Below are 14,145 nucleotides of genomic sequence, written 5' to 3'. Positions count from 1 at the left end.
AAATAAGTAAATCATTAAAAGCTAAGAACTATATGGCTTCACAAATAGGTGGGATATAAATCTGAGACTCAGGGACATAGATAAAAGTGAAGTGGTTACCAGGGGGAGAATTGTATAAAGAGGGACAAATATAAGGTGATGGAAAATGATTTGACTTTGGGTGACACACAACACAATCAACAAACAGTTCAAATGCTATAGAAATGTTTACCTGAAACCTATGTACTCTTACTGATCGCTGTCACCCATTAAATTTAATTTCTACATAAAATTTAAAAATGTTTAAAAAAACTACCCAACATGGTGAAAGTTATTACCAGAAATCAAACATTCTGGTTTTAATTTCCTAAAATTACCAGCTTTCAAAAAGCTATGCAAAAACAAAAGGCTAAGCAAGATATTTTCATCATTAAAATACACCAAACAGTTTAATTGTTCCTTAACTTGAAAGCTCTTTAAGGACTTGGACTCATACGCATTACTAATGCTATACTGCTAATGCTCAAAGGTGCCAAAAAGGATAAGAACTCCTGAAGAATAATAAATAATTAAGTACTGATTGTATAAGAGAGCAAAGCACCTTTGCATATATCAACAGAGTATTTCTCCGTTTCTAGAAGAATTAAACCCATCACAATGCGTCTAAGACTCATTTCCAAATGTATTCACTCATTTTCAGTATTTAGTTATTAATAAAATTAAATCTCATTAAACTAAAGTTATTCTCATAGTAGATGCATTATAGTAACAGCTGGGAATCAAGCCAAATGCAATCCTAAGAGAAAAGGGGGATAGCTCCCTCTCAGGACAGAGAGGAAAGAGGTAGGCATCCAATCCGTCCATGAGAAGTCACGAGCGTTTGTTTTTCTTACCCACTAAAGGTTTCCGTGAGCTTGCATACCTCAGACTTATAGATCTTAATGGTTAGCCTAGTGCATTCCCTCTGAATCCCACACTGATCAGTACCTTCAAGTACTGCCTCTCTGCCCACTATAACATTCAGGACCAGATATTATTTCTGTTCTGCAGACAGTGACTCTGATACCCAAGAGGGTCAAAAATAAAAGCTGTTGTAAATAATTTACAGTGGTGAATTTCAATGAAATCAGATCAAAGCTGACTGACTAACAGGAGACTATGAGATTGTCTACTCAAGTTTTTACTAGTATAATACCATTAGTACAAGTCGGAGTCTTATAAAGGGTCACCATAGCCAGGCTTCATTTATCCAACATCAAAAAGAAGAAAGCGACTATCTGTTCATTTTTCAAATGCAGCAAACATTTTATTAAAAGATTTTACTTATTGATTTTTACAGAGAGAAGAGAGAGGGGTTGGGGGTGGTACAGCGAGAAGTATTAACTCAGTTGCTTGACCTTAGATGTTCATTGATTGCTTGTCATATGTGCCTTGACCAGGCAAGAACAGGGTTTTGAACCAGTGACCTCAACATTTCAGGTTAAGGTGCCACCACAGGCTAAGCCAAATGCAGCATTTTTAAGGAACTTACTGCATGTAAACGTCTCCGAAAGTCTTACTTCTAAGGCACTAACAATCAGATGCTATAACAGTGAACAACTGGAATCGAGCAAATGCTTGGGGCTTACAGACAGTGACCAAGAGGCGCTGGAGCCCAGGCCCTTTACATCCCTCCAGGCCTCTCCGTCCTCCCTGGCTGCTGTCAGACATGCTGTGGCAAAGTAACTAGCACTAACAAGCCATGCTAAAGTGATCATTCTCATTTCCAACAAGTTAGAAACCAAGTAATACAATTTATTAAAACTATATCCAAAATAAATGCTAAATAAAAATACTTCAGGACTCTTTCTGAAGCCCACATATAAGAACCTCACCGTTTAGACAAAGAATTCAGGAAATCTGGGTCACAGCAATCCAGGATATACGATGTCAGGTACCTGAGGGCAACTCACTTCTACAGGCCTTACTTTTCTCATCTACAGAAAGGGTCACCATCCGCTGCGCCCTGCCTAATTCATGTGACTGTCCTAAGATTCAAATTAAATCATGCAGGTAAAAGTACCATGTAAAATGCAGCAGGTTACCATAAGGTAAACGAACAACAGGACTTTTACTTATATCATAAAAAATAATCACCTATTTTGGCTTTTCTGGTCCTACTTCTTGATTATTGACATTCCACCAAATTAAAATCACAAGACAGTTTCTCAATTCACGAAGAAAAGCCACCACAAAAGCATCACTAAAGTAACAGAGCAGGTACTCAGTAAACGTTCCCTGGATTAATGCATCAACTTTATCCCTATGCCAAACACAGTATTAACACAAGGGAAAGTGAAAAATGAACAGACAATGGACTCCCTATGTTTTTAGTTGTTTATAAATTTCAAAAAAAAATTTAAATATGTATAACAAGCAAAAGAAACTCAATAAGACCTCAAGGTTATAAAATAAGTCTATATGCTCTTTCACTGAAGTGCTGAAAATCCAGAAGTCAATTCACTGACAATTAAGTGACAGTTGTCCTCACATTCAAGTCTTACAGTAGCATTCTCATTTCTAGTAAAAGGCATTCATTTCATGATAGTGAAAAAACACCCTAGAGCGGGCTCGCCTTACTCACCAGCTTACTGTCGCCAGCACAGATATTCAAACACTAACCCCAGCTGGCAAAATACAATACTCTTCTTCAGAGAGAGGATTGTCTCTTATAATAGCCTGGCTCTTACCCCTGGAACTTTACTCCCAAGAATAAACTTTATGAAAGGTTGCCGTCCATACAGACTTCCAGCTGCTCCTCTAAGCAAACATCAATGAGACTTGTGATAAGAGATTAGCCTGGCATCACACCCAGGACAGCGCTGCGGTGGACAAGTGACCTTCTCACCCGCTCTCTCACATAGCAGCGAGGAGAAAAGGGTGCTGAAGTGCTAAATCAGACAGCTTCACAAGCAATTTAACGTATGCCTACTTCCACAGGAAATACAACAAATGTGAAATAAATTAAAAATTTGCTGAAACAATTTCAAATAAAAAATTTAGCTACCTTCCTTCGGAAGTTAAAGTCTGCATATCATTCCTTTTCAAACTAACAGACAGTAGGTCTAACCCCTGCACACTACAATGAAGTACCCTCAGCAACCTTTATAGCCATAGAAGGAAACAGCCTATCCACATAGACAGGCATGAAACAACCTATTATTTAATAAATATACAAGCATAATTATTACTCTAAGAATACATCACAATACATGGAAGACTGTTCTGTGTCTAAAAATATAATTTCCTTAGGAAATATTTTTATAAATTAGATATTTTTCATAAAACTACTTGTAGAGAACCCAGAGTATAAAATATTTCTTAAAGCATTTAAAGTAGAGCTAATCTATTGGTTTTCTATTTTTTAAAAAACAATTAGTTTTCACTCGTAGACAATAGCATAAATATGACTTGATAGAAAAGGAGATGATTTAGCAGAGCGGTCACATCCTGAGACTGTGTAAACAGGGGAGACCACTGGCCGTGTATGAATGCTCACTAAACCCACTGTCTGCTCTCTCCTCTGCTGGTCACCCCAAGTGCAACTCCACAGTGAAACTGGTGCGTCACACTACACTGTCCCCAACTCACATATTCTTAGAAAGGGGAGAGTGAAAGCCAGACTATACAGTTTCTGGCCACTGAAGGTGTAAGGGAAACGTTCGTCACTTTAACTCATGAAGTCAACCCTCTTTCATTCATAGAAAATCATCAATTATCACTTTTTTACAAATATTTCTTAAAATCACCTTTATAGAGGAAGCTTCTAGCCAATATTATACCCACGTTCTGATTTTACCCTTCTCCTTTCTTATTAAGTCCTAACCCTCTCTCCCCTGCTGTTCATGTCTCTGAGAATAAGACAACTTTAGGAAATTCTTGAGTTGCTCCCTCAAATTCTCCAGTCCGAGGACAAGAAAGAGAGGAACGTAATATTGAAACACTCCACTGGTCTACAACCTCATTTTTATCAACCTGCTGGACAAGAACAACAGGGATGGCCATAGGCAGGCACTGAACTTGCCACATAAATGAAATACATTTTTAACTTGAATGTTTTCAGTGTAGTCACCATAATAAATTCATCTGGCAATCTTGAAATTAAATTATACTTCCCACTACTGATGTCCTATTGCTGGTTCTTAACTCCATCAGTAGTAATTCAACTTCAGAAAAGTCTTTGTTTTGAAATATTTTGTGATGATATTAAATTCATCCATTATTCTCAAGTATATACACTGTGAACAGAGCAAAATCTTCTCCAACAATGACATCTATTCCAGTCATTCTCAGAACAGCAGTTACTTCAACGGCTCAGAAAAGTTCTGATGCCAGGTTGCCCTGAGACAATGGGGGGTGGCAATTCCTGAGCCTCTGCCTCCAGCATCCTGGTGCCACAGAGCTACTTGTGGAAGGTAAGGACTGGGCACAGAAATTCTGCTAACTAGGGAGAAGGCATCATCAGTGTTAAGTGGAGGCCAGAGTGACAGTTCTGTTGCTAAAGTTTAAGTCCTGGACTTCTTCACTGTGATTGTCACATGAAGCAGCAAGTCCCTAAGTAGAATCTAACACACGAAGATTAATCTCACTCAGAGCAGTAGACTAGAGTACATCTCCAAGTGGCAGCCTCAGTGCCGCACCTTCCCCGTGAGCTCTGGCTAGCTTTCTCCACCCTTTGTTCTTTCCTCGCCCATCACAACAGCCACCACTGAATGGCACACATGGCCATTAGCAATAAAAATCCACACGACATCACCGCTCTACAACTAAGGTAGACAACCCTGAGGCATCAGCACGTCAAGAGCAAAGCTCTTCTTCAGAAATAGATACCATGTTGCCCGACCTGTGGTGGTGCAAAGGGCGGTTGGAGACCCCACCCAGGCTTGCCCACTCAAGGCATATACGAGAAGAGAAGCAACTACTGCGCATTGATGCTTCTCACCCCTCCCCCTTCTCTCTCATTCTCTCTCAAATCAGTAAATAAAATCTTAAAAAAGAGAGACTATTGACCACGAGAGAGAATTTGAGACTAATAAATAATATAGATAAAAAGTAGTTCCCCAATCATTTTTTTACTTAAAAAATTTAAATGGGACCTTATCTGGGGACTATTTTCAGAACATCTCACTATAGAAAACAAGCCAAATGGCAAAGAAAATGTAATAATTCAAACATGTACATTTTGAAATTGTTACTTTAATATAACCAATTAAATTTTATAATACTAAAATTAAGTGTCAAGAACATAAAATTAGACTTCTGGATTATTAACATCTCTAGAACTGCACTGTCCAACTGGCTGCCATTAGCTACATAGGACTATTTGAATGTAAATTAAATGAAATTAAAAAAATTTTAAATTCAGTTCCTCAGTCACACTAGAACCTATTTCATATGCTCAAAAGCCACCACACAATACCCACACAATTAAAAATCGTGAGTAGGAATATGTTCCGCAATGTGACTCTGGTTGGCACCCACAACTATACATCTTATCCAAGTGTACACTTCAACTGGATGTAAATCACTCCTCAATAAAGCTGATAAGGAGACAAGAACAGATATGTGCTCACTGATGAATTCCAAAGCATAAACAAAAAACACCAGGGTTATATAGGAGTTCTAGAGCTCTGATGACTTGCTTATGTATTTCCTCAGTTGAGACCCTGGTAGGTCAGTGTTGGGGTCCCAGCCAGAGCGGTAAGCAGACAGCTGGGACAGAGGTGAGTACACATCTGTGCATGGTAAAAGGTGGGGAGAAAAGCCAAGACACTGTGGAAAGGAAAAAACAGCCTTCCTGAAATGTACCTCAACCTCCTAACCACAAGCCATCAATAAAATGATTAAAAACACACACTGCCCTGGCTGGGTAGCTCAGTTGGTTAAACATCATCCCAATATGCCAAGGTTGTGGGCTTAACACCCAGTCAGGGCACATAAAAGAATCAACCAATTGTGGGAGACTGCAAGCTGAAAAATGTCCTCGAAATTTAAGGCCTAAGCCAAAGGGTTAAGCTCTTCCCCACAACCTCTGATTGATTAAGTTGGTAAAGCAAATTACATGCCCTTCCCCACACCTCCACGTTAGCTGTGATGCTGATGGTCCCATCTCCCATGTCCCTCACACAGACTGGAGGCAGTTTATGCATGGTGAGGGGCTTTCTGCACTTGGGAGAATTTTTGGTTTGCCTCAGAAATGCGACTTTGTATCTGAGCTTTCTTTGTTTTGCAAATGGCTTTGCTCTCTGCACTATAAATAAAGTGTATTGGGGTGCAGATTCACTCTTGCAGACCATCAATCTTGGCAATAGGTCTTCCTGATCTCATCCTTTTTCTGTGTTTATTTTCTAATCCTCTACCATTCTAATCCTCCACTGTTCCCACCCTAGACCTGCAAAATTACGAGTGGCACTGGCTCGTGACAACCAATGAATGCATAAACAAGTAAAACAGCAAATCAATGTTTCTGTCCCTCCTCTCCACTCTAAAATCAATCAATTAATGAATAATTTTTAATCACACACTCACTGAGGGACCAGTGAAGATGTAACTCTTAAAAAGCTGTAAGGTGTACAGCCTCCCATAGGTGTTTCTAAATGATTTTAAAAATTGGGAAAAGAGCCTGACCAGGCAGTGGCGCAGTGGATAGAGTGTCGGATTGGGACGCAGAGGACCCAGGTTCAAAACCCCAAGGTCACCTGCTTCAGCTTAGGCTCAGCTGGCTTGAGCACAGGTTGACAAGCTTGAGCACAGTGTCACTGGCTTGAGTGTGGGATCATAGACATAACCCCATGGTAGCTGGCTTGAAGCCCAAGGTCGCTGGCTTGAGCAAAGGGTCACTCGCTCTGCTGGAGGCCCCTGGTCAAGGCACATATGAGAAAGCAATCATTGAACAACTGAGGTGCTGCAACAAAGAATCGATGCTTCTCATCTCTCTCTCTTCCTGTCTGTTCCTCTCTGTCCCTTTCTTGGATTCTCTCTCTGCCAATAAATGAATGTTGCAAAAATGGCCTTGGCCGGATGGCTCAGTAGATAGTGTGTCAGCCTGGCATGCAGACATCTCAGGTTCACTCCCCAGCCAGGTCAGGGCACACATGAGAAGCAACTATCTGCTTCTCTTCCCCTCCCTTTCCCCTTTCTCTGTCTCTTCCCTTCTGGCAGCCAGTGGCTCAATTGGTTCAAGTGTCAGCCATAAGCACTAAAAATAGCTCAACTGATTCAAGCATCAGCTTTAGACAAGGGTTGCAAGGCACATGCGGGAGTCTATCTCCCCTCCTCTCACTTAAAATAAAAAAATTGGGAAAGTGAAAAAAACCTACCCAAAATATTTAAAGATTTAATGCCTGAGAATCAGAACAAGCAAGTAGTACCTACCATTCCCAATTCTACATGAGTGAAATACCAAGCAGCTGATAAAAGTACATCATTCTAATGAAGAATCACAGCTGATCACTAACACCAACTCTAAGCCCTCCTGCCCCTAATAGGGGCTGCAACCAGTCACTGTGCAGGCACAAGAAGTTCCCAAAAGGCAGAGAGGAGACTGGAATAATAACAAGCCAATCTGACTCCCCAGAGTAATCCAATCAAGAACAATGTTTTCAAATGTGTTCCACTGACAACAGTGACACCTGGTCATCAGTCTGCTATATACAGTATATATACTGGTATAGCAATGTTTAATGACTGTATGTCATATATCATTTCATATTTTACTCAAACGTTCCTACTATTATTGTAGTTGTTAAAGGTTTATTAAAAATGGAGGAAATGTTCAATACAAGGCTAAGCAGAGTGCGCTATATTAGCTTATAAGGTTTTACACCATTAAAATGATGACTAAGAACAGTGAAGCAACAAGGAAACAGGATTAATGAGAAAGTGAAGTCCACATTACCTACAGTGTGTACACATATGGAAAAATACAGCGAAACAGGAATAAAAACTGCTTTTTCTTTTATGCAGACACAGTTACTATTGCTGTAATGATATCTGTATAATACAAAATACAAAGATTAAATATTAACAAACACGAATAGTTAGCACACTTACCACAGTGGGATTGCCACTGCTGATCAACTGGCTGACTTCGTGAAAAATGCTCTTGCAGTCAATAGACTTATCGAGTGAGCCTCGCTTTACAATGACTGCTACTGCTAGGAGAATCTGTTCCCGAACATACTTTTGGAGGCTGTAAAACATAAAAATCAAAGTGAAAACCTTTGCATAAATCTAACATTAAAATATCCTGAATTTCTCAATTTACTTGAAACTCCAAATAACTCCGCTCACATCTGAGTGTAGTGTAGCCTACCAGTTATGCACAGACTCCAAAGCCAAAAGACCTGAGTGCAAACCCATACTCCACTGTCTCCTGACTATGGTATCCTGGGTATGACAGTTAAAACCCAGAGCCTCCATTTTCTCCCCTGTGGAATGGGGACAATAGGAGCAGAGCTGTTACAAGAATCTGATGTTCTCATTGGGCACCCAGCACACACTATGCCTATGTCAGTGTGAGCTGCTTCAGGCAGTGTTCCAGAGTTGCAAGTCAGCTCATGAAGAGCGAGGTGAACACTCCAACACTTACAAGAGAAATACTGCCTGACCTGTGATGGTACAGTGGAAAAAGCGTCGATCTGGAACTCTGAGGTCGCTGGATTAAAACCCCCGGCTTGACTGGTCAGGGCACATACAGGAGTTGATGCTTCCTGCTCCTGCCCCCCCTCCCCCTTCTCTCTCTCTCCTCTCTAAAATGAATAAAATCCAAAAAAAAGAAAAAGAAAAAAAAATCTTACAAAAAAAGGGAAAGATAAATTCTGACCTAATATCCATTTCCAACCAGAAGCATAATCTTAAATCCATTCCCTGTAACGTGGATAGGCCAGACACAAGCTATCCAAGACACATTACAAAAATATACAAATTCTAAAAAACCTTTTCAAAATCTTCTTATAAGTTCTGTTCCTCAGAGTGGTGGCGAAAGCACTGGTCCAAAGTGGTACAGTGTTGGCCTGGCATGTGGATGTCCAGGTTCCATTCCCAGTCAGGGCACACTGGAGAAGCGCCCACCTGCTTCTCCACCCCTTCCCCTCTAGCTTCTTTCTTTCTCTCTCTCTCTCCCCCTCCCTCCCTCCTTCCCTCCTTCCCTCCCTCCCCTCCTGTAGCCAAGGCTCGATTGGAACAAGTTGGCCCCAGGCCCTGAGGATGGCTCCATGGTTTCCACCTTAGGTACTAAGAAGAGGTTGGTTGCTGAGCAACAGAGCAATGCCCCAGATGGGCAGAGCATCACCCCTAGTGGGATTTCTAGGCAGATCCAGGTCAGGGCACATGTGGTAGACATTTCTGCTTCCCCTCCTCTTACCAAATTAAAAAATAATTTTGAAAAAAAAAATTTATGAAAATGTGTTCATATGTCTATACTAAAATGAAAAATGTTCCTTCAAACCACAAGCGTGAAGCATTAATTAAGCAAATAAACAAAGAGATCCTACTATGGGCAGGAATATGAGCTGACCAAATGAAATTTCTGTACTTTTGGGGGGACACAATAGTTTCAAATACACTCACTGACAACTACCAGACAACACACCTAACGTTGAATACTGTTACTAACAATGTTCATAAAGCTAGTATTAAATATATCTATTGACAAGAGTTATACGTTACTAGAAAAATAAATAACAATAGCTAACATTGAGTGCTTATCATATGTAAGACTTTTATACAAACTAAATTCACAAAATTTAATAGATTTAATCCTCACAACAATCTTTTGAGTAAAGTAATATTATTCACTCTATTTAATAATCAAAAAATCAACTCACAAAGAGGTGAAATAATTTGCCCAAGGTTACAGATGTAGAAGGAGCTGGAATAAGTCCTTTTCTCAACCACTGTGCTATACTGCCTCTTTAAAAACGTGTATCCTGCATTTCACTCTATAAAAATTTTATCTTAATTAGGAGAAAAAATAGAAAAAATTTTGTGCATGAAATAGTAGCGTTCTATCATACATAATATGTAGTATTCAACCTACGCAGTATACTGTAAGTTGTAACTTGTTGATAAAAATGTATGTCATGAAAGACAAAAAAGGCAAATTATTCTAGATGAAAGAGACTACAGAGACATGACAAGTAATTACAATGTATAATTTGTGGTTAAATCCTAGATCAAAAATAAACTACAAAGGAGGAAAAAAGATATAATGATACTTTCCTTGACCCTGACCCTTTCTTTACTTCCTAGGGGGGCTTTGCTCCCACCAGTGAGTTCTCTCCCATTCATGGAGACAATTGAGGAAATTCAAATATAAAATCACAATTACATGCATCCTGACCAGGTGGTGGCGCAGTGGACAGAGCATCACCTGGGACACTGAGGACTCAGTTTCAAAACCCTGAAGTCGCCTGACCAGGCAGTGGCGTAGTGGGTAGAGCGTCATACTGGGACGCAGAGGACCCAGGTTCAAGACCCCGAGGTCGCCAGCTTGAGCGCAGGCTCATCTGGCTTGAGCAAAAAGCTCACCAGCTTGGACCCAAGGTCACTGGCTTGAGCAAGGGGTTACTCGGTCTGCTGAAGGCCCGCAGTCAAAGCACATATGAGAAAGCAATCAATGAACAACTAAAGTCTCGCAACAAAAAACTGATGATTGATGCTTCTCATCTCTCTGTGTTTCTGTCTGTCTGTCTCTATCTGACTCTCTCTCTGTCCCTGTAAAAAAACAAACAAACAAACAAACCCTGAAGTTGCCAGCTTAAACGCAAGCTCACTGGCTTGAGCAGGGGATCACAGACATAACCCCATGGTTGCTGGCTTGAAGCCCAAGGTTGCTGGTTGAGCCCAAGGTCACTGGCTTGAGCAAGGGGTCACTGGCTCGGCTGGAGCTCCCCACTAGTCAAGGCACATATGAGAAGCAATCAATGAACAGCTAATGTGATGCAATTACGAATCCATACTTCTCGTCTCTCTCCCTCACTGTAAAAAAAGAATTACATATATATATTATATATAAGTACACACACAGTACACACATGTGTGAGGGAAAGCCAGTATGACAAAACAAGAAGCCCCTACTAGAGAAAAAGCATGTGCATGTTTATCATAGCTCTTTTTATAACCAGCTCTAAAACAGCTCCTGAACAAATCAAAGTTATGTCAGGGTGAGGTTATTTTGGATAATACAAGAAATCACACATACACACATCACCAAACTGTGGCACGCCATTACGTCTAACAAGCTCTCCAGAGCTCAGTGGTTCCCATGTTGGGGAGAGTGGAGGTGCTGTGATAAATGATCAGCTCCTGGACAAGCCAGTGTCACACCAAAGTGCCATCATTGGACCAAAAAAAAAAAAAGTAAATAAAGAAAACCAGAACAAAAAGGAAGAGTAAGGTATGAAATGGGAGGAACTTTTTCCTGTTCTGTTAAAACCAGAAAATGCAGCACCACTCCTGCCCGACATACACGTATATCCACTCATCTGTAGAACACATTCCTCATTAAACCTGCAATGCTAATAGGTAAGCAAACCTTGGCTTTTTTCTCTCATGTGCCTTCTGTACTTAACACAGTGAGCAGTTAACTAAAGTCATGCCAGTAATTACAATTAAATGTTATGAACTCAGACTGCCAGTGAACAGTCAGTAGGAAGGAAGGTATAACAGTATACTCTAAATTGTTTTTAAAGCTTTATGCACTTTTTTAAATTTATTTATTTATTTATTCATTTTAGAGGAAAGACAGAGAGAGAGAGAAGGGGGGAGGAGCAGGAAGCTTCAACTCCCATATGTGCCTTGACTGGGCAAGCCCAGGGTTTTGAACAGGCAACCTCAGCATTCCAGGTCGACGTTTTATCCACTGCGCCACCACAGGTCAGGCAAGCTTTATGCACTTTTATCGCAGTTAACCAGCATTCCTCATTACCAGCATTTCTAATTACATTAACATTATCTTCACTGAACTTGGAAATGAACAACATGTATGCAAAAAGAACCAAGTGCACAAACAGCACACAGAGACTATGTGTTGCTGCTTTTTAAAAGAAGACTTGGCTCTGAGGGCACTTAAAAAAATAGTAAAGCAATCTCCCGTCAAAAGTTGTGTGGCTGATAATTTCCCTCATGTTTAAAAATATGTATGTAAAGCAATAAGTGTACATATTCTTGTAAAATGTTTAATGACTACAACGTGTATAACATGAAGAGAAATTCACCTTTACCCCACTCCTCAAACCTTAAGCCCCCCTCCAAATGAATAGTTAAAGAAGCTGGTGCTCGGCCCTGGCCGGTTGGCTCAGTGGTAGAGCATCGGCCTGGCGTGCAGGGGACCCGGGTTTGATTCCCGGCCAGGGCACATAGGAGAAGCGCCCATTTGCTTCTCCACCCCCACCCTTCCTCTCTGTCTCTCTCTTCCCCTCCTGCAGCCAAGGCTCCATTGGAGCAAAGATGGCCCGGACGCTGGGGATGGCTCCTTGGCCTCTGCCCCAGGCGCTAGAGTGGCTCTGTTCACGGCAGAGCGATGCCCCGGAGGGGCAGAGCATCGCCCCCTGGTGGGCAGAGTGTTGCCCCTGGTGCGCGTGCCGGGTGGTTCCCCATCGGGCGCATGCAGGAGTCTGTCTGACTGTCTCTCCCCGTTTCCAGTTTCAGAAAAATACAAAAAAAAAAAAAAAAAAAAAAAAAAAAAAGAGGCTGGTGCTCTTTTCTCCTACCACCTTGTAACGTAACACACACTTCTATACACATGGACAGGTAATATTGGTTTGTCAATGGTACTCAAGTCCTCCCTCATCTGTCTTGGCATACTCACCTGTGTTAAAATACTTAACAAGCACTAGAAGAACAAGTACAAAGGCTTTACAGCTGAGTCCAAAATCAACTTTTATTTACAACCAAAATCTTCAGAACTAAGTAACAAAATACCTAACATCCAGCACAATCTTTTCAGAGAAACAAAACCTAGTACCATAAGCTCAAATAAAAATCAGTATTTCCTCCAGGTGGTAAACACACAATATACAGATGATGTATCATAGGACCGTACACCTGAAACATGTATAATTTTATTAACCAATGTCAAGTAATTACAATGTCACCCCAATAAATTCAAATTTTAAAAGGGGGTCCTTGGGTTATGACAGTTTCAACATACAACATTTTGGGTTTATGATGCTCATTCCCATAAAAACTTTAAAAGAGTGAGACGTGTTCCTGCTTATGCCATTTGCGCTGCACTAACGGACTACATAGGCAAACTACAGTAGTTTGGCTGCGCGCAGAGAATACGTAGCAATGTGACATTATCAGTGAGGGAGCTGGTGTGCCCCAGTACGCTTACCTACGCCATTTTGTACTGTTAAAAGCGCAAGTGTTCCGTTTGTGTTAGGCTAGGGTGTGTTTTGACTTACACGTCACTGTCATAGGAATGGAACTGTGTTGTAACCAAGACCCCCTGTATTTCATTAAGTAGAAAAACAAGCTATAATCATGTGTATGAGTTTTTAAAATATGAGCCCCACAGAGCTTATCTGTAGCATCTATCATTAAAAATAAAGAAAAACAAAGGGAAAGCCGCAGAAGGGTAAGTTCAGCGCGCGAGTCCCAGCAGGCCCGCCCCGTGCACTCACTTGGGCCTCTGTAAGACATAGGTCAGGAGGAATGTTCGCAGGGACTCGATGCTGCCCTTCTCCAGGAGGATCCACTCTCGGACCACGGCCTCCATGACAGCCGTGGCAGCCTGAAAAAGGACATAGTCCACCTTGCTCGTTTCTGAGGAGAGATGAGACACTTTCTGTAAACAGCAGCTCATCTTCCCTTGAACACATTGCATTTATTAATTTTAAAACAGAACTTTTTGGACAAGGAATAAGATGATTACCTGTTCTTTTTTTTTATCCAGGGACCTTGCTCTAGCACCACAAAGAGGTTAGTTCCTCTCAGAAGACACCTCAGGCAGGTGGCAGCTAATCCCCGATCACAATTTTCACAAACTTTCCTCACCTCTCTTCAACTGTTACTTCCAAAGCATGAAGAACTAAAAAATAACACAGCTTTAAAAAAATAAAAAATAAAAATATAAAGCAATCAGAAAATTTTCTAAGAGATTCTCACCCTGTGCAAAACAGA

The 14,145-nt window shown here is 40.8% G+C and overlaps 1 protein-coding gene across 5 annotated transcripts in view; it reads right to left on the bottom strand.

Moving 5' to 3' along the window:
* Positions 1–14,145, bottom strand: part of XPO4 (exportin 4) — a 117,438-nt gene that overhangs the window by 81,562 nt on the left and 21,731 nt on the right. For 3 of the 5 annotated variants that reach the window (XM_066369191.1, XM_066369187.1, XM_066369189.1), the window contains 2 exons: positions 13,647–13,756; positions 8,071–8,209 (listed from right to left, as the gene is read on the bottom strand). In XM_066369191.1, coding sequence (XP_066225288.1) covers positions 8,071–8,209; positions 13,647–13,756 — 249 coding nt within the window. Of the gene's footprint in view, positions 1–8,070; positions 8,210–13,646; positions 13,789–14,145 lie in introns of all 5 variants that reach the window. The other 2 variants (XM_066369188.1, XM_066369190.1) reach the window with 1 other exon arrangement.

This window comes from Saccopteryx leptura, chromosome 2, assembly GCF_036850995.1.
Source record: "Saccopteryx leptura isolate mSacLep1 chromosome 2, mSacLep1_pri_phased_curated, whole genome shotgun sequence".
NCBI lineage: Eukaryota > Metazoa > Chordata > Mammalia > Chiroptera > Emballonuridae > Saccopteryx > Saccopteryx leptura.
The sequence above is the reverse complement of the archived record's forward strand: the minus strand, read 5'-3'. Positions and strand labels throughout refer to the sequence as shown.